The sequence below is a fragment of the Nicotiana tabacum genome, chromosome 17 (genome assembly GCF_000715075.1).
Source record: "Nicotiana tabacum cultivar K326 chromosome 17, ASM71507v2, whole genome shotgun sequence".
NCBI lineage: Eukaryota > Viridiplantae > Streptophyta > Magnoliopsida > Solanales > Solanaceae > Nicotiana > Nicotiana tabacum.
This window is the reverse complement of record NC_134096.1, coordinates 128,022,010-128,047,949: the sequence shown is the minus strand read 5'-3', so window position 1 is coordinate 128,047,949 and position 25,940 is coordinate 128,022,010. Positions and strand designations below refer to the sequence as shown.

At 34.5% G+C, this 25,940-nt stretch overlaps 1 protein-coding gene across 2 annotated transcripts; it reads right to left on the bottom strand.

The window, feature by feature from the left end:
- Window positions 1-21,896: 21,896 nt before the first annotated feature.
- On the bottom strand, window positions 21,897-25,452 carry LOC142161776 (uncharacterized). 2 transcript variants are annotated; one of them, XM_075233802.1, is made up of 6 exons: window positions 25,305-25,452; window positions 24,101-24,342; window positions 23,647-23,853; window positions 23,344-23,436; window positions 23,172-23,273; window positions 21,897-23,083 (listed from the first exon to the last, which is right to left on the bottom strand). In XM_075233802.1, the coding sequence occupies exons 2-4, from the start codon at window positions 24,335-24,337 to the stop codon at window positions 23,398-23,400; spliced, it is 483 nt and encodes a 160-aa protein (XP_075089903.1). In that variant the 5' UTR covers window positions 24,338-24,342; window positions 25,305-25,452; the 3' UTR covers window positions 21,897-23,083; window positions 23,172-23,273; window positions 23,344-23,397. The 2 variants fall into 2 exon arrangements, with proteins under 2 accessions (XP_075089903.1, XP_075089902.1); XM_075233801.1 differs by having other exon boundaries at window positions 24,101-25,151; window positions 25,305-25,443.
- Window positions 25,453-25,940: the final 488 nt, after the last annotated feature.

The window sequence follows — 25,940 nt, the reverse complement described above, 5'->3', positions numbered from 1 at the left end:
AAGGGATTCTATTTTATTATAATTTATCTCAAATCAATAAGAATTCTCTATCTTTACTTTTCTCGGCAATACTCTTCTTCTTCTTTTATTGTTTCATAACAGTTCTAATGTTTAAGCCTTTTTCATGCAATAATTACACAATGAAAGGCTTGAGTTAGAAAAGCCAACACTAGTCCCCCCTAAATGATAAAGAAGATAGACGCGCGCTTGATCCTTTTCGTGACGTTTAAAGAATAATTGAGAAAGCCAATTTTTTCTAGAGCTTTCTGTTAGACCAATATATTGGGGAATAAAAGAACTTTGTGAGAAAAATCTTCACAACTAGACCCCAAAAGGAATGTAAACGTCCCAGAGATAACTTACAAAATAACATGTTTATTTCATAAGATAACTAGACCTTAACGTAGGGTAAGATCTACGTACACATTATCCTTCTCAATTCTTACGGATATGATTATACTAGGTTTATTTCTTGTTATCAGTAACGGATCTACATGGCCACTTGCGGGTGCTCAAGCACCTATTATCTTTGACAAGATTTAATCAATTTGCACAGACAATTATAATAATATTTAAATAAATATTGAGTGAGCACCAACAACTAAATTTTTTTTCCTTTTTCTTTCAGAATTTTTATTTGCGAGCATCCACAAATTTAAAATTCTGAATCCGTCGCGCTTGTTGTCGTATTTGCGGCTTAGATTATGTACGATGAGATTATGTATATATCAAGAGTCAAGAACGTACTCTCACTCGTATTCTCTTGTAAACTCCAGTAAGTATATATGAGATGATTAAAAAAGAATATGGCTATTGACCTGTGTGTGCTAATGTGAAAGTCAAAGTCTATCTCCACTTTAAATTTTCCTCCCAATCATGTGGGAACCAAAGATAGCAAAAGGACAAAAAGAAGAAACATAATACGAATTTTAAATTTGAAAAATGTCACTTCCAGCTTTTTTTTCATTATTTGTTTGTTTTCAACTTTCTGGATCGGGTCTTAATTTCCCCTATTTCGTTAAGGATCATACTACTCAACTTTACAGTTGTTGAACAAAGTATGATATATAATTCAAAATTGGTGCCTTTTCAGATTAAAAATTAAAGAATATGTTCGATATTTTAGCTATAAATTAACTTCAGTATTTAATCGTTTTAATGATTTTAACCAAACACTTTGATAACTATTATCCGGTATATGCGTCAGATATGATGGGTTGGTATGTAGAATGTCACTCTTACCTAATTCATAAATATGATCAAACTTAATTTGCTAATTCATAAAATCCTTTTTTGAGGAAATCTCTTTTCTGAAAGCAAAGCAAAGAAAAGAAAATCTCGTGAACGAAGTAGAGATAACCACGGGCCAAAAACGGTAACTTTGCATGCCGTGGTCCTTAGCAAAAGGTGGTCCTAGATATATATCTCTATGAAACTTCCCAATAGTTCTCTATATCCACCATTTTCACGATCTTGTGGTCCTTCAGTAGAAATGCTTAACTAAATCAAAATGTATTGGTAGAGAATCTAAGAATAATATTTTTGACCATTAACTATATTTAGGGGTTCTAGGTCGAAGAATAATGCTTAACATCAATTTATTTCTTTTTTAAACTCTGTTTAATGTAACTACGCCGTATAAATTAAAATGGAGGGAGCATACATTATTCCCCTCCGATCCAAGTAAACTAATGATATAGTGGAAGATCGAACATAAAAGAAAAATAAACTAGCCTTTGTCAGTTTGCCTTATTTGAAAGGTCCCCATTCAGATAATCTCAGACTTTTATGATGGTCAAGTTGTATATATGTACTAGAAAGACAGTAATACAGAGCTCACGAGCGACCATATGTAGTGTCATTCCTCTGCCTTAATACATTATTTCTTTCAACTTCCTATCTGTATTATCTTTTTCATTGAAAAGAAATCAATGGCACCTTCACTCCTGTATATATTATTGAAAGATAGATACACCCAAATATGATCTATATTACTAATAATAAACACCAAATAATTTACTTACATTTAATTGAAGATAAAACACTAGTAGTCAAACGTATACATCACTGAGTACGATATAAAGGTACATTTGTGCACCCCCTAATCTTCTTCTAGTGTGAAATCGACCCTGCCTTTTTACCTGTACATTTTATGCATCTTCCAAAATAGAAAAGATTCGAATCAAAAATAATAATTCAGCTGAAGCATACCCCAGTCTCAAGTGAGGACCAAAGATCATATTCACCCAATTGCCTTCTTTCATCTATTATTATAGTAGTAGCAAATAAGGGGGCATATATATATATGGTGTACCCACAGATTTAGTGTGTACTCTGATTTTTAGTGTCAGTTCATGTGAAGACGCACTTTCATGGTCCACGCCTTTTATTTTACACGTTTTTGAGTGATTTGGGGTTTGTACTTTCTAATTGTCAACAGTTATCCTTTCACTAAGATCAAAATCTAAAAGGGTCAACAATAACAATAATAATATACTAAGTGAATTCACACAAGTAAAATTGGGAAAGAGTAGCGTGTACGTAGACTTTATTTTTACCTTGTAAAGATAAAAGAAATTATTTCTGCTAAATTTTCAGCTCAAAAAAAATATCTAAAACGGACTAAACTGCATTGCCTAGCCATCAGAATCTCATTAAAAACACCATTCACATGTAACATTATTTTTGCCTTTTGTTACAATAAGTTCTCATTCTTGCAATAGAATATTGAACACATTTATATTTGAGACAGATAAAAGATTTTACCTCAAATAAGGTGATCATTAGGAAGTACTTACCATAGTAATATAGATTCGAACCAACAAAAAAAACTACCGGAAAGCAATGTATTTGGTATAAAAGATCAATATAAGCTGACGAAAACTCATTCTACAGGATGAGAATAAATGGTGCTTTTTTATCTTGAAAGAAATCGCTAAAGAAAATTTCAAACATAATGAAAATGAGTGTTTATTATTGTCATATGGCTTTCGCGTAAAGCTTTCTCCTCTTCTCCAATTTAACGAACTTAGACAAGACAAAAAATGAATATTCTTGGGCTAAGTAGGTGATGACCGAGGAAAGTCGACTTGTTAGTCATACCTTGGTTTGTGGTCCTTTGCCTTAACCAATGAACATTAACTATAAGTGCAAAATGATTGGAAACGGGAGCAATTTTTTTATTTTTTACCACCACCAATAAAACCACTTTATAAATCGATGTTATCAAATTAAATTAAAGTACGTATGCGAAAATTACTAAAAAGGGGACTCTAAGAAAATGGAGTTTTAAAAAGAAAAGAAGGGAGAACTATTGTAAAAATCTTGGAGGGATATGCATTTTACATATTCCCCTTTGGTGAATTGCAAAATAATGAATATTTTTCAATAATTTTGCAAACACCAACTATTTTTTAATTACCCGTATAAACTAACTAGCTTGTGCTATTATCACAATTATTTTGGTTGGGTTGAAGGTGGATGGGCAACAGAGCCCATGTGTTTGAAATCCAATAAGCTGAAGCACGTGCCAGATGCTCCACTACGTCAATCTTCTTTCATGATTTAAGGGTCCATAGACTGTGACATCAATTAGGAGTAGTTTCAATAGAAATTGTGATGATACTAATAAGTTTAGGCTCCAAATGTATGTTAAATGATTAACTACGTACGACTAGGATTATCTTTCCTAATTATAACCACATTTTTTAAAGGGAGAGAGGGACCTTTAAGTTGTTGATTTCACTGTGGCTAGTCATTTCACTTGTCCAAAATCCAAGCATATATGTAGTAGCCAGTATGTTTTAGGTAATGATGCTGAATTCCCTTAATTCAAATTCTTGGTTATTGCTTAATTACCTTCTCAAAATTAGGAAACTAGTTGGGCTAAAGGCACAAGGTACGTCTTTCCTTTCATTCTTTTGAGTGGATTGCCGCGTTGTAAGTTACTAGTAGTAATCATAGTACTGTTAACATAATACAAGTTCACATTCTATTATATACCGGATCGGCTCTAAGGCGTGAGGCACGCTGCCTAAATTTGAAGACCCCTAATTTATTTTAAACTATTATTATTATTATTATAAATAAAAGTGTTACAATATATTTTTTTGTTACTTGATTGAGGTTATTTTATACCAATAAGTTCATAAGTAATTATTTTCTTCACTCATTAATTGGTATCTTTCCTTCACTTTTTAATTTTAATTTTATCCTTTTTATATAGGAATTAAGTTATATACAACAACAAAATAATAAATTTCTTTTACAATCTTCTCTAAAATTGCATGAACACAAAAGCATTGACCGGTTTCCTTTTAGTGTTATTCAATATATTATATTAGGTTATTTACAATATATTTTAGATATTCACTTATAAGTGCTACTTAATATAATGATCTACACTTATCGTTTAAATTGATCAAAAGGTGTAAATATTTTTGATATTGTCAATGCTCAAAACACAAACTATTACGTTATGTATGTTCATTTCTTTTTCTTGTTTGTGATTATAGCCAAATCAAAATTTTCACTTTGAGTTGCGGACCTCAACATTCGATGGTTTAAAAAATTGCTATTGTTTGTATTAAATGATTAATTTGTTATTTAAAAAGTAATTTTTTTGTTAATGTACAAGTTTTGTAAAATAAATTTAAGGGCCTCTCAATATGGTTTTACCTCCATATATCGGTTCAACTTTTTGGATCCACAAAGTTTTTGGACTTGAGATTGGAACAATGTTTGCCAGGAGTTTCAACCCCTCCACTACTTTTTTTTTTTGGAGAGAGGGGAAACTCGCAGCTGCTACAACTGTTATTCCCGCCAATATTGCTGTATTTGTAAATAATAATTCTGCAAAATATAAGTTAACGTAATGAAACAATAATAAATTCGAACCCACTGAATTTACAGTGTTTTCTTAAGGAATTTAATCCCCTCCTAGTACCCAAGGTAATGGATTATTTCCTCCCAGGATAGAACGAATAACACACTGGTGTAGCGGTACTTCAAACCCCAGTGTTTCAGCGAACACAAAGTTCGGTAGCAAATCACACTTACAGTTACTTTGTTTGAAGTTAAAAATAATGCAGAACGAAGGAGTATAAACTCAGAAAATCGTATGGAAATGCTGAGAGGAAGGAGTGCAAATGTATAGCCAATTTGTTGAGCGAATTGTGTGTTGTGTGTTGAGTGTCTTTCTTCAACATCTGCTGCACATATATATAGCTGCCAGTGTTGAAGAAGACCAAATGTCCACCCTCCATGGTGGAGCAAGCATTAGCTTGTTTGTGGAGCAAGCACTTCATGTTTGTGGAGCAAGCACATTCATGGTGGGAAGAGCATTAGGCGGCTGCCAAATGGTCAATACACGGATTGGAAAATATCCGTTACAAATGCGGATAATCTTACGTTAATATTTACTATTAACAAATAAATTTGGTCCAAAAAATTAATCAATCAATCGATCATTTGACCAAATCCAAATCCAAATCCAAAGCCGAAACCGAAGCCGAAGCCGTAGCCGTAGCCGAAGCCGAGCCGAGCGAGCGACGACGACGACGGCGCGAGGCTTGCTTTCTTCTTAACTCTTTAAGAGCTACAAAAAGAGCAATTATATATATACCCACCAAAAATGTCTTCCTCTTCCAATATGGAACAATGTCTCATTGTCAAGAGGGGAAAACTTAAAATTTTACTCAAAATTTTATTTTCCCTCAATTTCTCATTCACCCTCATTTTAAGAATATTTCATCTTAAAAACAAAACCTCAACAATCCCCCACATGAATGGGGAACGACTCTATCACAGAAGTATGCATGGAAAAACTGTGTGATTTACAAGTAAGGATTAATCGCATCTGGATAAGTAGGTTTCCCTTTGAACTTTCCGTAGTAAACTTATGTCGGATATACTCAGTCAATCGGTAGATTTGATATCTTTGAACCGTCGATCTTTGGTGTATACCTAGACAACCATAAGTCACACAATCAACCCTTAACCGTCTTTGGTTCTCATTGTTGTGTTCGTTTCAGCCATGAACACCGCCTGGTTTCATAAGTGCGTAGAGAACTGGCCTTACAAAGTTCTCCTTGAAGCGGCTAACACTTCACACTTACATAGGTGATTCCTAAACGTGTCTTCCTGTAGATACACTATTTGATATACCCCGTATCAAATTTAGAAATCATTAAAAAGCTTTAATGCTTTATCCTTGGTACTGAACATTGTCTCATCACGAGAACGGACTAAAATTTTATTTGACAATGTTGAACCGTCATTAATGACTTTGTTTGATCTCCTTGAACCTAGATCTTGGGATCTCCAGTCTTCTAGGTAGAGTTACCGCCACAATGACTTGTTCTCGGCCATGGCCCCATTCCCCTTGATGATTTCTCAACTACCTCTCTAGTTAGGCCTTTTGTAAGTGGATCCGACACATTATCACTTGACTTTACATAGTCAATCGTGATAATTCCTCTAGAGAGTAATTGCCTAACGGTTTTATGTCTTCGTCGTATATGACGAGATTTACCGTTATACATACCGCTCCCAGCCCTTCCAATTGCCGCTTGACTATCACAATGTATGCATATTGGTGCCAATGGTTTGGGCCAAAATGGAATGTCTTCCAAGAAATTCCGGAGCCATTCAGCTTCTTCACCGGTTTTATCTAAGGCTATGAATTCAGCCTCCATTGTAGAGCGGGCAATACATGTTTGTTTGGACGACTTCTAAGATACCGCTCCTCCACCAATAGTGAATACATATCCACTCGTGGACTTAGAATCAGTTGAACCGGTGATCCAATTTGCATCACAGTATCCCTCAATCACCGCAGGGAAATTACTGTAGTGCAATTCAAAGTTCTGGGTATGTTCTAAATATCCCAAAACTCGTTTCATTGCCATCCAATGAGATTGGCCTGGATTGCTCGTATATCGACTCAGTTTACTTATAGCACAAGCTATATCTGGTCGTGTACAATTCATGATATACATTAAGCATCCCAATACACGAGCATAATCCAATTGTGATATGCTTTAGCCTTTGTTCTTTGCTAATGCAAGATTCACGTCAATTGGAGTCTTTGCAACTTTAAAGCCCAAGTGCTTGAATTTTTCAAGTACTGTCTTAATATAATGAGATTGTGACAATGCCAGACCTTGAGGAGTCTTATGGATCTTAATTCCCAGAATTAAATCAGCAACTCCCAAGTCTTTCATATCAAACTTGCTATTGAGCATACGCTTAGTAGCATTTATGTTGGCAATGTCATTACTCATTATCAGCATATCATCCACATATAGGCAAACAATGACTATGTGATTTGGAACATTTTTAATTTACACACATTTATCACATTCATTTATCTTAAAACCATTTGACAACATTGTTTGGTCAAATTTCGCATGTCATTGTTTGGGTGCTTGTTTTAGTCCGTAAAGAGACTTAACAAGTCTACATACCTTCTTTTCTTTACCTGGAATCACAAACCCTTCAGGTTGTTCCATGTAAATTTCTTCCTCCAACTCTCCATTTAAGAAGGCTGTCTTAACATCCATTTGATGAATTTCAAGACCATACACTGCAGCTAATGCTACTAACATCCGTATGGACGTAATTCTTGTAACTGGAGAGTATGTATCAAAGTAGTCTAGACCTTCTCGTTGTCTATACCCTTTGACTACGAGCCTTGCCTTGAATTTATCAATAGTGCCATCATCTTTGATTTTTCTCTTAAAAATCCATTTAGAACCCAAAGGTTTATTTCCAGGAGGAAGATCAACCAATTCTCATGTATGGTTGTTCAATATGGATTCTATTTCACTATTGACTGCCTCTTTCCAAAACAATGATTCCGAAGAAGTCATAGCTTCTTTAAATGTTTGAGGCTCATTCTCCAATAAGAAAGTCACAAAATCTAGTCCAAATGAAGTAGACGTTCTTTGACGTTTACTACGTCTTGGATTCTCCTGATTACATGTACTTTCTTTTGTTTCTTCCCGAGGTCGTTTAGATCCTTCACCAAACGACTCACATTCCTTTTTATACGGATATATATTTTTAAAGAACTCAGCATTATCTGATTCTATAACCGTATTATTATGAATGTCGGGATTTTCTGATTTATGAACCAGAAATCGATATGCTTTACTATTTGTCGCATATCCTATGAAAACACAATCAACGGTTTTCGGTCCTATCTTTACCCTTTTGGGTTTAGGAACTTGCACTTTTGCCAAACACCCCCACACTTTAAAGTAATTCAAGTTGGGCTTCCTTCCTTTTCATTTTTCATATGGAATGGATTGTGTTTTGCTATGGGGCACTCGATTTAATATTCGATTAGCCGTAAGAATGGCTTCCCCCCACAAGTTCTGTGGCAAACCAGAACTTATCAACAATGCATTCATCATCTCCTTTAATGTGCGATTCTTTCTTTCCGCGATCCCATTAGATTGGGGCGTGTAAGGGGCTGTTGTTTGATGAATAATTCCATATTCTAAACATATTTCTTCAAAAGGAGATTCATATTCACCAACCCTATCACTTCTTATCATTTTTACTTTCTTGTTAAGTTGCGTTTCAACTTCATTTTTGTATTGCCTGAATGCGTCTATTGCTTCATCTTTACTATTCAGTAAGTAAACATAGCAATATCGAGTACCATCGTCAATAAAAGTTATGAAATACTTCTTTCCACCGCGAGATGGTATTGACTTCATGTCACAAATATCTGTGTGAATTAAGTCTAAAGGATTTGAATTCCTTTCAACTGACTTATAAGGATGTTTAACATACTTAGATTCCACACATGTTTGACATTTTAATTTTTCGCATTCAAACTTGGGCAGTACCTCCAAGTTAATCATTTTCCGCAAGGTTTTATAATTGACATGACCCAAACGTACATGTCATAAATCATTTGACTCAAGTAAGTAAGAAGAAGCTGAAATATTATTATTATTTTCCACAACCATTACATTTAGGTTGAAAAGGCCCTCGGTGAGGTAACCTTTTCCTACAAATATTTCATTCTTACTAATTACAACCTTGTTTGACACAAAAACGTACTTAAAACCGTGCTTAACAAGAAGTCCAGTAGAGACTAAATTCTTTCTCATTTCGGGAACATGAAGGACATTGTTCAAAGTCATGATCTTGCCAAAAGTCATTTTCAGAAATATCTTTCCATATCCTTCAACTTTTGCTGTTGAAGCATTTCCCATATAAACTGTCTCTCCGGGTTCAGCAAGAGCATAGGTAGCAAAAGCCTCTCTAACTGCACAAACATGGCGAGTGGCTCCTGAATCAAACCACCACAGTTTAGGATTTTCCACCAAGTTACATTCAGAAAGCATGGCACACAAGTTATCAACTCATCATGGTTTACTACCATGTTTGCTTGACCTCTTTTCTTGTCTTTCTTCGGAGCATGATACTCCGTAGACTTGTGTCCAATTTTCCCACAGTTGTAGCAGTTTCCACTGAACCGCTTCTTGCTTGGGTTGTATTTCGGACCAGAAGCCTTCTTCCTCTTTTTGTTAGCTTCAACAATATTTGCTCCCATTATTGTTGAATTTCCACGGCCTCTCCTTTCAGCAGCTTTATTGTCCTCTTCGATTCTCAACTGAACAATGAGATCTTCAAGGGACATTTTCTTTCGTTTGTGTTTCAAATAATTTTTGAAGTCCTTCCACAACGGAGGCAACTTCTCAATCATTGCTGCTACTTGGAATGCTTCGTTGATGACAAGACCTTCAGCAAGTAGATCATGAATAATCACTTGCAATTCCTAGACTTGGGTAATAACAGATTTGCTATCTACCATTTTGTAGTCCAAAAATTTTGCGGCAACGAATTTCTTCATCCCGGCATCTTCAGTTTTATATTTCTTTTCAAGCGCATTCCACAATTCTTTTGAGGTCTCCATGCTACTGTATACATTATACAGATTATCATCCAGCCCGCTAAGAATATAATTCTTGCATAAAAAATCAGAATGCTTCCACGCTTCAATCACGAGAAAGCGTTCATTATCTGGAGTTTTATCTGGCAGATCAGGAACATCTTCCTTGATGAACTTCTGTAGACATAACGTAGTTAAGTAGAAGAACATCTTCTGCTGCCAGCGCTTGAAATCAATCCCGGAAAATTTTCCGGATTTTTCTGCCGGTGCCAACGCCAAAACAATGCAGAACGAAGGAGTATAAACTCAAAAAATCGTATGAAAATGCTGAGAGGAAGGAGTGCAAATGTATAGCCAATTTGTTGAGCGAATTGTATGTTGAGTTGAGTATCTTTCTTCAACATTTGCTGCTCATATATATAGCAGCCAAGAAGGAGTGCAAGACCAAACGTCCACCCTTCAGGCTGCCAAATCCGAAGCCGAAGCCGAAGCCGAAGCCGAAGCCGAAGCCGAAGCCGAAGCCGTAGCCGTAGCCGTAGCCGTAGCCGAAGCCGAGCCGAGCCGAGCGAGCGATGACGACGGCGCGAGGCTTGCTTTCTTCTTAACTCTTTAAGAGCTACAAGAAGAACAATTATATATATACCCACCAAAAATGTCTTCCTCTTCCAATATGGGACAATGTCTCATTGTCAAGAGGGGAAAACTTAAAATTTTACTCAAAATTTTATTTTCCCTCCATTTCCCATTCACCCTTATTTTAAGAATATTTCATCTTAAAAACAAAACCTCAACAACAACCTCTGTCACAGCCTCTGCCCTTTGGGTGAGCACTCTGTGGTGAGCACTTTGTGTGCACTGGGTAAATCTCCTCCTGTGTAATAGCTCGCAAACCACACAGGGGATATAAACCACACTAGGCAAGCCCTGTGCGACATGCTCAACCTAGAAGACATTGAGGGGGAAATCGATCCCAGTCTGCCTCGCCCTCCAAACTAACTGGGCAACCCCGAAGGGTTACCTCTCCACTACTTTAAAGTAACATCTTAGTCAAGTTTTGTCGAATATATCACAATACGGGGCCTTGTCAAGCTAAATATCATGAAAAAACTTTCTAATCAATCTAGAGTCTTTTTTTCTAAAGTAATTCTCATGACTATCTATTGTTTGACACCTCCCTCATTCGGTCCATGCATCCTATTTAAAATGAGTGAGAGCTTGAGATTTGATAAGTTCATATATGATTGGAATATATAGTTCAAAACGTAAATGGTAGGATAATTCATTTTATCGACTAATTGAGATATATAATACATGTTAATTAAAGTGTGAATAAGAACGGGATAAGTTGATAATGAGTTAACAATAAATTCCTAATACATATCTTGAGGAAAGAATGATCGCATATCACCCCATAAGAACTACTGTATATAAATATAAGTTCCATATGAAACACGTAGGTGATTAACTAGCCTTTGGGACCTTTAATTACACATATTCGGTTGGATTCATGAGATAGTGCTTTCTAAAAAGATTTTATATTTAAAAGAAATATAACCACCAAACGACTTAAGCAATATATGACTCCCTAGGTCTTCCAAGTTATAATATCCAGAGTGTTCTAGCAGACATGAATCGACAAGAGAAAAAGTGAAGAGAAAAAAGTACTCCATTAAATGAGAAAATGTTAACTATATAGTACTATGTTTAGAGAACAGACCATAAGAAGGGAAAAGACACCCCCATTGTCACATAGTATTCACTGTTTCATTCAAATGTTCATGATTCAATGTTGCGCAATAATGAGATACATATATAATTGGAAACTGAAGAAGCTGGTGTGTATTTGTTTTGCCCAGCAGAACATGTAGGATATGCATTTAGCAAACAACACCATGCAGCAAATTGGAGAATATAACGAAAGGAAAAGGCAAACAACATGTGTGATGTCAAGAAAGTGCTTCTTGATTTTCATGTCTCTACACAAAATTCAGCTACATATAACATGCATGCGTGCTCCTGATCAATGATTAACCAACAGAGTAATTAAGTTGTGTGGCTTTTCTGGCCCCAAAAGGTCGAATAATTCATTGATTGCTAAGGGCCACAAGGGAGAGAGACAAATACATAAGTACTTCATACTTGGGAGAGAGACAAATACTAGTCCAGCAAATAATGTCCGAAATAAACGCTAATTTAAAAGTTACATCAAATATACTTCAAACCATCATTCATTGGCTCGAGCATTACCATCAAGACTCGTCGTTTAGGTATAAAATGTTTTGCTAAATATTTTCAAAAACTGAAACGGATGGTGTTTCTTTTGTTCTTAATTGACTTAATTATTTCAAAACTGGAAAAGAAATCTTTTTTAGATACCGAAAATTATGCCAACTTACGTTTATAGAGAGGTAGTGCTGTAATTCCGCCATTACATTGGCTCTAACTCCTAAATTATGTTTAATCGTTTTAAATTAAAAGTCCTGAATAGCTATAGAACAAATTAGTTGATATAATTGATAATCAATAATGCATAACAGCTGCCTACACTACAGTGCCTCCTGCTCCCTGTACTGCTACTCACTTTTAGTGTTTTAATATACTAGACGACGTGGTACTGACCTATCGCAAAAAAAAAAAGGTGCTGCGAAACTGTAGGTAGTTGTTTACACCATAGACGAACAAAATTTCATATCCCAATTGACAAGCGTATAGTGTATTGCAAGAACTTTGCACTACTGGTAAATATTTTATCCTTTGTATTTGCCCTCAAGAATCAAAAGAAGTTACATTATAAAATAAAAACAAAAGAGAAAGTTTCACTAAATTATAACGACCCGACTTGTCATTTTGAGTAATTACTCTTCTCTCTACTATTTGAAGTCTCGAATAGCTTCATATGATGTATTATGACTTGTGTGCAAAATTTGAGGTTAATCGGACTTGATTTGCTATGTTTCGGCATCGAACCTAGGATATTTCGATGCCGCTTCTTCGAATATATGCAATATCACATTAAGCAAACGAGCTCCAAATTCAGTTTTCATTGAAGCATTAGATCTGTATTAAAATTACGAAACCATAACAAAAATAATCGTCGAATTCAGACATTGTATGAGAGAGTTATGCCCATTCCCGTGTCAAGAAAAATCATTTCCCGTTGCCAGCGCCCAGGGTAGCACGGAGCGCTGTCCCTGGCGCTGGGATTTCTTGCAGCTACTGGAACCAGCGCCACAGGCAGCCCCCCGGCACCACCTGTGGCGCCCGAAATGCTATATACTCATTCGGGGTTCATTTTACCCTATTTTATTTGGCTGAACTTTGGGGTTTTTCTCCACTCTCTCAAGACCACCAATTCCCCCATCTTCAAGGTGAGTAATCCCTACTAACTTGGTGTTTCATTCCATCAATTCCACTCTAGAACTAACTCAATCTGCCATGAAATCCTTAGATCTTCAAGAAATTTCTTCAAGAACTCAAAAGAGGGTTTTGCAAGATTTCTTCCAAAAAGTAATTCTACACCCTTAGACTTACATGTATGGATATATTATGGGAATATGAGTATGAATTAAGTATTTGAACTTATGGTACGATGATTGGAAGCCATAAGTATTCAATTTAAATGAATACCCATTGTAGAGATTGTAAAATAAATTAATTGATAAGATTTATGGGTTGGGAGTGAATTGTTGGGCATGCATGTACTAAAGGAAGTTGTGGATGGACTAGAGACGATTGTAAGGTGATTCATTTGTGTGGAAAGTGGCTGTTAGGTAAAGAAATTCTATTAAAGAAGGTTGTAGAGAATTATGCACTCTAAGTGTTTGACAAAATGCTTAAATTACCAAAAATCTGGAAATTTATTATTAATATTGGTGCAATTGTGTTTCATTATTGTAGATTGAAATTTGTTTAGTGTGGTGGACCATCGTAGTATTATTAAGGGGCCAATTTCAAATTTGAGCCATCTGGTGGTGGCTTCACTCGCGAAGATCATTTAGAGCATTGACTTAGTTTCGTCGAGGTAAATATCTTGCCTAACCTTGAGTGGGGGAATTACCCCTTAGGCATTGAGTCTTATGTGAAAATTGTGTAATTAAAAGCCATGTATGCAGGGTGGTGAGTACGTACTTAGTTTAGATGTGCAAATTATATCGGTTGAAATTCGTAGACGCCTAAATTGAAAAATTGTTGGAACTTAGTAAATCCTTGATTTGTCATACCTCATTCCTTATTTGTCGAGTTTGTATTTTATATAAAATTTTGGTTTGATTGCCACTTGAATTTTTATGTGAATTATGTGTGTTTTTTGATTTGATATTTCTTGGAAATAATCACATTATGGATTTTTTATCCGCAAATAACTAATTAAATATGTTTAAATTGAGGCGTTTATATATTTATCTAAAAATTTGGATTAAAGAAGGTGTTGTTATTTGCTGAGTTATTTTCCCATCCTTGTTGTTGTTTTGGAGATTTTATATACATTGTGTTGAGTCGTGGACTATCTGTTGTGAAATTAATTGTCTTTGTTGTAGCTTTGGAAAGGTTGTGTCCTACGGGCAATTTATAAATACGAGTTGATGATGTTGTGCTATTGTGATAATATTCTGTGTGAATTGTTGTGTGATTTGGGTTACTATTATGCGGCGTATAAGGGTGGCATTCCATTATTGACATTATGCGGGCATAAGGGTGACATTTCACTGTTATTATGTGTGTTGGGATATTGTTTGGGCGGAGTGATAAGGGAGGCTATTAAACGGAGCGATAAAGGAGGCTATTATAGGAGCGATAAGGGTGGCTATTGATATTGTCAGGGCGGAAGGATAAGGGAGGCTATTATAGGAGTGATAAGGGTGGCTATAGGTGAGATAAGGGTGGCTATTATCAGGGATGATATGTGATGATGCGGGGTTATTGTGTTGGTAATATTTATGTAATGATGTGGGGTTATTACGTTAGTAATTTTTATGTGTTATTGTGATTTTTTTTGTGTTTAGTTTTATATCTTGTGCAACTTGTCTTGTTGTTTTGGTAAACTTGATAATAGTTTAATCTATGTTGAAATTGTGATCTTGTGGCTATTGCCGGGTGGATTATGTTATAGGCATATGAACTGTCCGTACAGATGTGATATGAAATACGGGCACGAGGTGCCAGGGAAATATAATGATTATGTTATTGACATGTGAACTGTCCGTGCAGATGTGATATGAAATATGGGTACGAGGTGCCAGAAAAATATAACAATTATATTATTGACACGTGAATTGTTTGTGCGGATGCAATATGAAATGCGGGCACAAGGTGCTTGGGAAAAATATGACAATTTTTATTATTGGCACGTGAGTTATCTGTGCGGTTTTGATAGAAATATGGGTACGGGGTACCGTGAAAATATGAAAGTAGACTGAGACCCGTATTACGAAAAAATGAAATGAGGTTTCAGAGAGTGACTTTTATTTAAAAGAAGTATATTCGAAAAATATTCATTTGAAAGAATTATATTCGAAAGATATTTATTTGAAAGAAGTATATCTGAAAGACATTTATTTGAAAGAATTTTATATTCTAAAAAATTACGAAATGAGGTATTAGAGAGTGACTTTTATTTGAAAGAAGTATATTCGAAAAATATTCATTTGAAAGAATTATATTTGAAAGATATTTATTTGAAAGAAGTATATCTGAAAGATATTTATTTGAAAGAATTATATTCGAAAGATATTTATTTGAAAGAAGTATATCTGAAAGATATTTATTTGAAAGAATTTTATTCAAAAGATATTTATTTGAAAGAAGTAAATATGAAAGATATTTATTTGAAAGAATTTTTTATTCGAAAGATATTTATTTGAAAGAAATATATTCGAAAGGTATTTATTCGAAAGAATTATATGTGAAAGATTTATATTTGAAAGACTTGTTTAATTGGTTGTACTTGTGTTCCTTATTCGTTTGAGTAATAATTATGATGTTCTTGTTGCCTTGTTGTTTATATCACTGGTTGATTTTTTTTGCTACCACTGCTAGTTATTTTTCAGTACTATTGTATATTGTTATATTGCACATATTATTTGGCTAGTGAGTGTCTTGACTGTACCTCGTCACTACTCCATCGAGGTTAATCTTGATACTTACTGGGCACCGACTGTGGTGTACTCATACTATACTTCTGCACATTTTTGTGCAGAGCCAGGTTTTGGAGATATCGGACTCGGACAGAGTTAGTGTGTTGATCGCAAGGATTCAAGGTAGAGCTGCTTGGTCGTCGCAATCCCTTGGAGTCTTTCTATTTTATTGTACTGTCAACTCTTATTAGAATAGTATTGTATATTCGATCCTTGAGATCATTCTATATATTCAGTTAGAGTTTGTGACTCAGTATTACCAGTCTTGGGAGATTTTCATATTTGTTTCCGCTGTTAGTTTTGATTACTTATAAAAAATAATTAATGGCTTGAAATGAAATTGAAATCGGCTTACCTAGTCTTAGAGACTAGGTGTCATCACGACGCATAAGGTGAGATTTTGGGTCATTACATAAATAGATATATACAATCTGAAGGCTCACGCAACACAACCGACAAGCAGAACCAAGCCTACCATTACATCCAGGAGACGCGTGGGCGTGATGTTCTGGAAGCAGATGTGTAAAGCATATCGCTTTTCGCATATCAATTTCCTTAAAGAAGCATATTGGGTTCTCTCAATCTTCAATTCCTTAAAGAAGAATATTGGGTTCTCTCAATCTTCAATTATGCCTTAACAAGGAAAATTAAATTAGAGTTTATCAAGATAACTAACATAGAAATTATGTAAGTCTGGATCAAATTTGAGTAAAAATGCTGATAAATTCTATAGATTAGTAAATCAAAGCTGAAGAGTCAACCATTAATATTCCTGTAATGCAAAGAAGTTGCAGATATTTTCTAAGATGCTGCTATTTTGTGTGTTATAATTCTAAGTATGAGCTTGTATCAATTACCATAGCACTTACTAAAAATTGAATTTTCATTTTCCTTTAGTACAATAAAAGTGAGAGAGCTACTTATATTTGTTTTCAGAGAGAAACTAACAGAAATCTTAAGTTTCATTTCACAAATTGAAACCACAATTTTCTTAAACATTGAGAAGGTACAAGATTTACCTGAGCACTGCAATGGTAAAACTTCAAATGCCAACACATAGATTTATCGGAAGAAGTACATGTATTGATCCAATCCTTGCAATTATTAAAAACAAAATGAAGTGGTCCTAAATTTAGCACCTAAAAGTAGCAGCCTAGACAACTAATCATCAAATATGAGAATGATAATCAATTTTGTTTCTTTGCTGCGTATTGTTGAGGTCTGGTCATTCCCTGAATGACAAGAGCTAGTTTATCAGCGAAAACCCATGATGCATCAACTTTGGGCAAGAGAGGTAAGAGTTGACATGTTCATATAAATGACAAACTTAAGCTTGTATCGGCTGCATTCACTGCGCAAAGTGAGTCTATCCTACTTCTTTTTTAAGCGTCCTATGAGAAATGTAATACTGTTTGCACAATATGATCGATTAATGCATCCCCAACATTACTGCTATCTCAGAAACTGTAAGTAATACCAGAAATGACCACAATGAGGCCTAGATCAAGATGTATGCAAGTAGAATCTGATTCTACACCAAAATGATTGTACCATTTCTTCTAATAATGTCCTCCTAAACTAAGGCTAAATCAGAATTTGAGCAGTTAGAAATATCTAAAATTTTGGAAGAGAATTGAGGTCCTTCTAATAGAATAAATCGTGTCCTCTTCAACTGACACTAACACAAATTCTAGGCATATAAATGGGAAAGTCATTAGGAAAGGAGAAAGAGGTTAAGACAATATTTTTGAGATCTTAAGTGAGATAAAATCTTAAATTAACAGATTGTAGTTCCAAAAATAAGACATGCTTTCTTTAGTAGTTTAGAGAGCCTTGTTTCTTATTCCACATAACTAATATTGAGGGAAATATACTCTATACAAATGCTCCAGTATTAAAACTTATCTTAATAATTAACGCAAATTCTCAGCTTAATCAAGTTAAAGTGCACATCTGGGAAGAAAAAATCATACTCTGTAATTTTCTAGCACATGAGAGTTCTTTGAGGGAGTCACCTATTTATCATACCTGAAATTATTTCACTTGGATCCTTTTTACTTTTATGAGGCAAATAGAGTAGAACAACATTGAAACGTGAATAATAAGAAAGTGCAATACTTGCTCTCTCTTTTTTTAATGCTTTTATGAGGCAAATAGAGTAAAATGAGATACTTATATTAAAATACAGTACGAAGTTATCCATACATCAGTCATGAAAGTTAAGATAAGCAAATAGAGTAAAATGAGATACTTGTATTAAAATGCAGCACGAAGTTATCCATACATCAGTCATGAAAGTTAAGATAACTGATACATAATATGTTAATAATGCATTCTTGCTATTCACAAAAGTAAGCAAAGGGTGAAAAAGATAACCAAATGGACAACTCAGTTTAAGATGCATATCTACATTTTGCCTCTAGGTAAGCCAACAATTATCTCCACTCTAATAGAAAAGGTAAAACTTGAAGCAAAAACACTAATGCATATATAGAGATATGAAACTATAGTAATCAAAGTATGGATTTGTAATGATTCGGTCGGTCGTTTTAAGTATTATAACCCCGTTCCCTCATTTACCGCTCAATTTATGCTTTGCAGTTATTTTATGACTTACCGGGTTAGTTGGTTCGGGTCCGGAAGGAATTCGGAGTCAAACGAGACACTTGGTCTCATATGTGAAAATTTAAGTTAGAAAAGTTGACCGGATATGGACTTATGTGTAAATAACCTCGGATTCAAATTCTGATAATTTCAATAGCTCTGTATGGTGATTTTGGACTTAGGAGCGTGCCCGAAAAATTATTTGGAGGTCCGTAGTGGAATTAGGCTTAAAATGGAGAGAGTCGAATTTTTGGGAAGGTTAACCGGGGAGTTGACTTTTTGATATCGGAGCCAAAATCCGATTTTGAAATATTTAATAGGTCTGTTATATCATTTATGACTTGTGTGCAAAATCTAAGGCCAATCAGACGTGATTTGATAGGTTCTGGCGTCGTTTGTAGAAATTGAAAGTTCCAAAGTTCATTAGGCTTGAATCTATATGTGATTAGTATTTTTAGTATTGTTGGATCTGATTTGAAGACTCAACTAAGTTCGTATGATATTTTAGGACTTGTAAGTATATTTGGTTGAGGTCCCGGGGGCCTCGGGTTGAATTCGGGTGGTTAACGGATCATTTTGGACTTAGGAAAGATAGCAGATTTCTGGTATTTTTGTTGCAGGCGTTTCTTCATCGCGTTCGCGAGAGATGTCTCACAATCGCGTAAGGCATTTGAGAGGCCAACTGGAGTTGTTCTGCGCGTTCGCGAATGTATGGTTTGTGTGTGCATCGCGAACGCGGGAGTGGTGTCGCGTTCGCGAAGAGGAGTGAGGTAGTTGGGAACCCCAGGCCCTTGGTCTACGGTTCGCGGGGCACGGACCGCCTTCGCGAATGGTGAGATTGGTAATGCTTTGCGTTTGCGAAGCCATGGTCGCGTTCGCGAAGGGTTTAATTCTGGGCAGTCGAGTTTGTGCTTCGCGAACGCGAGGCTCCTTCCGCATTCGCGATGAAGGCATATCTGGGCAGAATTAAAAGTCCCAAAACAAGGGTTTTGAGTTCATAACACAAAATTAAATTGGGAGCTCGGTAAAAGGAGATTGTTTGAGAGATTCTTGTGTGGGTGTTTGGGGTAAGTGATTCTTATCCAATTTTGATTAATTTCCATAATTATGCCTTAGAATCCATCATTTAATGGGTGAATTAAGTTGAAAATTTTGGAAAGCCCTCTCGGTTTAGTATTTTCTTATGGAATTAATTCCAATAAAAGTTATTGACGGAATTGAATTATTTGTGGCTAGATTCTGGGCGTTTGGAGGCCAATTCACGAGGAAAAGACATTGCAGAATAAAGAATTACACGGCTTGAGGTAAGTAACAGTTATAAATCTGGTCCTGAGGGTATGAAACCCCAGATTTTGTATCATGTGATTGTTTTAGAGGTGACGCACATGCTAGGTGACAGGTGTGTGGGCGTGCACTGAGGGGATTGTGACTTGGTCTGTCCCGTAAAACTGTAAAGTTGAATAACTTGTTGTTAACTATATGCTCTCTATGTGTTGAAGAAGTTTGACTGTAAATCATATTAAAAATCATGCTTAGGCTATGTGATAGTACTATTGGGACCCACAGAGGTCGTGTACTTGTTGAATTATTTCCTAATTTATTTCTTGTACTGAGTCATAATTTTACTTGTGTATCATACCTCAGTCTTTCTTGATATTTGTTGATATACTATGTTATCTTTGTTTGGGCTGATCTTTGTAATTTTCGAGAGCCCGATAGACTAGAGAGATTGAGGACTGAGTAAGGCCAAGGGCCTGTCGGTGAGGTAAGTATATTATGGCACGTGAGTTGTCCGTGCAGGATATTATAACCACTACAAGAAAGCACGAAATTTGCAACAATATTTTTTGTTGTAATATATTGGTTGTCGTTGCGAAACATACTTTTTGCAACAAAAAATAAGTAGTTGCACGTTGTTGCAGCAAAGTCCGATGCGAAAAATCTATGCAACAAGAACCGATGTTGTTGCCAAATAGCTAAATTATCTCAACAAATCTTGTTGTTGCAATAAATTATATTTTGTTGTTATAAAGGCATATAATTGTGGTTTATAAAAATATTCAGCAACAACAATAATTGTTGCGACAAATCAATCTTTTTTTCAATAATATAAGTTGTTGGAAAAACAATTGCGGGAATACTAGTTAATATGTTATCAAGAATTTTAGCAACAAGCGTTATTGTGGCAATATGTTACTTTGTGTCAACAACATTAATTGTTGCATATGAGCTTCGTGAATTGTTTTAGCAACAACTTAAGAATTGTTGCTATATACATAATTCCTATATGCTTTTAGATTTTTAACAAATCTATATAAATTACTAAATTTTATATATATGCAAAAGATCAATACAGTTGTTGCACTAGATATTTACACCCTTCTAATAGCTAAATACTTCTAAACGTTTTTTACTTACAAAAGGATAAAAACATCATATGTCCTAGGTCAGTAAATTCTAATCTAATAGAACCCAAAAGATAAATCTTCCAGCTTGTGCAGTGCATGAACTAGATTGCAAGTAGCGTTGGTTTAGACTTCATCATCCTACAAAAAATTAAAAATTAGACTTTAATTTAAAATTGAGGGAACCACAAAGGCCTATTACATTAGACAGTATGGTAGGGGTAGAAATATTCAGCTAAAAGAATATTATAACATAAGTTCCAAGATATCATATCAAGTATCCACGCCAAACAAACTGAATAAAAATATATTAGAAAATATTTCAGATACTCCTTAACCTTATTAAACTAAAATGAACTGCAAGAACAGAGGTGCAACCAACTAAATATATACTAACATGTACATTGCTAACAATAGAAAGGTAACACTATTTAAAATACAAAAATGAAGGGACACCATTATCCAAATTGGACAAACACTGTAGTAGAATTTAAATTGGATCTTCTTTATCTTAACATTTTCAGTTGAACATATACTGCGTCATTGTCAATACCTCTCCCAATTTAAGCATCTTTGTCTTGCCAATACATGTAATTCATTTCTTTTTTCTTTAGGCTGTTGTTCCCCTTGTTGAGTAATTACTATTAGTCACAAGATCCTATCACATAAATGTAGTTGTACATAAATGAAGTTGCAGAGTTTTTAAAGTAAAAAATATTTTCTGTACTTTATATAAAACTGAAATTTTTATGTTCCAGTGGAAAAATCTAAAGGAAAATGAAAGAAGAAAGGCTAAAATATATTAAAAATTTATTTAGTAGTATTATTTTATGAATATTACTTATCACGATGTCATCCATAGTACTTTTAGACAGCCAAATAAGAAGTCATAAAGGAAGGAGAGGAGAGACAAATAATTCATTTCATTGCAGTACAAAAGATGAACATAAGCATAAGTCAATAATAGAACAAGTAATAGAAGAGCGACAAGATTTTTTTTTTACATGAATGAGGTGGAGTTTACTTACCATGATGTCATCTATAGGACTTGCAAGATTTTCTTCATCTAAACTACTTAAATTTGTAATAATATTGAAAAGTGCGGCAGGAAGTCGAGTCTGTTAATCATAGCACAAATAAAGATCTTAAACATGATAATACAAAGGATGAAGCTATTTTGTAATATCAAAAAAACTATGACAAGTTTCATTTGCAAGAACAATAGCAAAGAGTTATTGGAAAGAAATGAGTAATGAAAGAAATATTGTCACAGTCTACTATCTATGTTTTCTTTGATTCTTTTTATAGTTTTCCTCTCAGAAGCGAGAAAAGGGATATGGACCATGACTTGGGGCACAGAAGTGCAATATATAGGTTAGTTGACAGACTTAAAGAATCTTTGCAGCTTAAGGGTATTAATAGAACCAAACTCAGGTGGAATTCCACCTTCATAACTATTAAAATAACCCAACCTAATTGGTTCTTCAAAATTTGGAAACAAAACCAAACTCTTTGGTATTTTTCCAGTAAGTGAGTTACCTGTAAACCCAACCACAGTAAGTGATTTATAGAATAACTATTTGGTCTTCATAAGGAACATACATAAACATTAGCGCTTATACTAAATGAATACCTTGGAACTTTGTATAAGGGATGCAAGTCCCACCATGCCCTCTTTTAACATTTTCTGCTCACATCCTACACGAGCTTCCATGACTCCTACATGATCTTTCATGACTTCTAGATTTTTTCGCTCTTCCTCAAGTTGCTCTTGTACTTCTTTAAGTTTAGATTTTACACTCTCTCGTTTATGGCGTTCTTATTCCACCTCTTTTTTTTTTTTTTGCTTGCAGCTGCTCTTGAAGCCCTTGTATGGATCTCTTATTTGTTAGCTTAAGTCCCGATCCTTGGCTACGGTAATAGCCTGATTTTTCTCCAACAATTTTCATAAAGGACGCATTAACAATAGCGTCCATATCAATAACCTCTTCCGTTTCATGAACTTGCTTTGCAACCAATTCATTCACTTTATCCTACAAACAGGCCATACAAGCTTTAGCTTTCAATATTTATTTCAATAAACGCATATCATAGGATTAAAGATTAGAGTTTTGTATGTACATTCAATTCAACAGCGGCATCGTTGACCCAATGACCATTTTTCATGTGAGTTTTTTCCCAAAGTTTCTGAAAGTTTGGCTCTTTTCCAGTGATTGCATCTCTCTAACAAAATAAATCAAATTACATTATTGAAGAAAGAATTACTAAGTTCATAAAATAAGACATATCTCACCTCTTCAAAAGAGACTGCCCGGAAAGATTTTCTACCGCAAATATGATTGATTCCTTATTTTGCCTTGTTTATTTTGTTTCTAGCACTCATTCTCTGCATTGAATATGAATCAATGATACATCTTATGATTCAAGTATAAAAGTAAAATAAGAAATAAACAAGACTTTGAGTCTGGTCATGAGAATTTAAGTTCCATTTCATAGGTTGCTTTCTTAGTTTTTTGTAACATCCCTGGTTGATGAAGACATTTTTCAGAATTCTTTTAGCTAAATAATAGCTTTTGCGCATATTTCATCTAATTACCTTAAAAGGATCAGAGTCGAAATACTCCACCAAGAATTTCCATTCAACTTCAGTGATATCTTCTGGTATGTTTTGCAATCGTTCATCCTTTGTAGCAAATTTCTTGAAATGATCATGGAGCCTACTACGACGATATCGATACAAATTATTAGCTGTATGAAGGATAGTATCCCTAGTGTGTTGTGTGTCTGAAATTTCAAAGGCGTCCTGCACTCAAATCAAAAATTAGAAGTGATAGCTTTGTCACCTAAGACTCTATTAGCAACCAAATAGATTTGTATGTGGAACATGTAATAAAGGATTTCAAAGTTGGAGCCATTAGATTAATAAATATGCCTACTGTTCTTTGTACATACTACTATAATGGGAAACTATTACTAAATATGTCATTTGGTTGAATACTACTCATTCAAGAACAAAAAACTATAAACTTAAAATATACAAAGAGAATTACCAGCATATGAGCAAGAATCATTTCTTTTGCTAGATCAGAAACTTTCTTCCAAGATTTGACATCATGCTTAGTATTCTGGTCAACTTTGACTGAAAGCTCAGTAACAAAACTATTAGCTCCAGGACCAACTGCTACCATTCGATCGGATGGGATAATCACCTCAAGCTTTCCATTGGGATTATTTCTGCATTTCTTTTGGATTGAAAACCCTCTAGTCTTCCCCCTTCCCTTTCTCATTTGTCCTTAAGCAATACATAGAAATATTAAAATGAAAGATTTCAGAAAATTTCAATATCAATTCATCATAGAGAAAAATAGTACTACTGCAAATAAATAGATTTATCGACCTTAGGCATAATATTTTTCATATGAAGTCCTTACAAACTTCAACTTCCCAAGTAACTACAGTTTACAAATAAGGATTCAAATAATTTAATTGTTCTTGTTGGAAAAGTGGAACAGAAGGATTCAAAGAGGTTTCAATGCCTGTTATATACATTATTTTTCACATGTTTCTTCTTTCATCAATGCTTGATGTTTTACATAAATCCCTTAGCATTATACAACCATGTCAATGTGGATATGAAATTTCTTTTGTCCTCTTTTTGTGCTTTAAAATAGAGAAATTAATGGTTTCAAGCGATTGCAAAATTTATATTCTTAGTTTAAGTATATTCACACTCTTCTTTGCATCAGTTACAGTGTCTAATCTTAAACATACCCTGCTTGTTTATCGTTTTTTAGTTGCTTTATCCTACTGTTAAAAAGTTGATAAACTATAGCTCTTGACATATTTTTACTCTCAAACTTCTTTTAGCAGTTCCCAACACTCATCTCTATAAGCATTTAGATATAAAGTTTGAGTTGGTAGTAAAACATTATATCGATCTGCTTCAGTCGTTCCATGAACAAATGTTCCAGAAGATCATCAAGCATGAGATTTCTTAAAGCTACTTTTTACTCAATTAATCAACTCACGTGGTTGTGGGTTTGAAATTACTCCAGCAGGTTCAACACTATCAAAAACATGTGCATCTGCCATAATGATAGTCTGCAAGACATATTAAAAGAATTATACTGGAGACTAGTTGAAGTAGAAGTGAAGGCAGAGCATTGCACAGACATATAACAACATATAAATTACACGAACAATAATACAAGCGAAGGAACACACTATAGATGAATAGAAATCAGCAAGACTCACCAGACTTTGTAAACGAGAAATAATGAAGCAGAATAAATCAGAACCAATTGAGAGCTGTAGAACAATAAGAAAACCTAGCTTGAATGGTAACTGAAATAGGCTAAGGATTAAGAAAAGGATAATTAAAAAGAAAAAAACTGGTTTGCCGCGTTTCTTTTGGCAGAAAGTTGAAAAATACTTAGCTAACTCTTAAGCCACTAACCAAAAAATCCGGAAAAAGTGATTAACAAGTGAAAATTTTGCCGCGTTTGATTTTGGCGGAAAACTGAAAAATAATTAGCTAAGTTTTAGGCCATAACCCACCTATATTGTTGGCAAAAATAAAGTGTATTGCCAACAATACGAATTTATTATTGTCCAATCCTATTTATATTTTAAAAATACTATATTGTCCATAAATATGACAATAGGAATATAAAACGTTGGTAACAATGAAAAAGTCATTGCTAAAAGTTCTATGATAATAGCAACAATTTTATCAAGTTGTTGTCATTTATTACAATAAGCCAACAACACTGTGATTGTTGGAAAAAAGTTGTTGCCAATATGTTTAATTTAAAATTAATTAACTAAACGATAGAATATATCAACATTATTATAATATTTGCTCACAAGAAAAAAATTGTTTTTAAAAAT

Bases quoted from the DNA above. Each gene is read 5' to 3' on its own strand.
- LOC142161776 (XM_075233802.1), bottom strand. From the start codon at position 24,337: ATGAGAAAGGGAAGGGGGAAGACTAGAGGGTTTTCAATCCAAAAGAAA. The intron at 23,854-24,100 runs GTAATTCTCTTT...ATTTGAGTGCAG, and splicing joins TGATTCTTGCTCATATGCTG to GACGCCTTTGAAATTTCAGA. The intron at 23,437-23,646 runs GTAATTAGATGA...TATTCAATGCAG, and splicing joins TCGACTCTGATCCTTTTAAG to AGAATGAGTGCTAGAAACAA.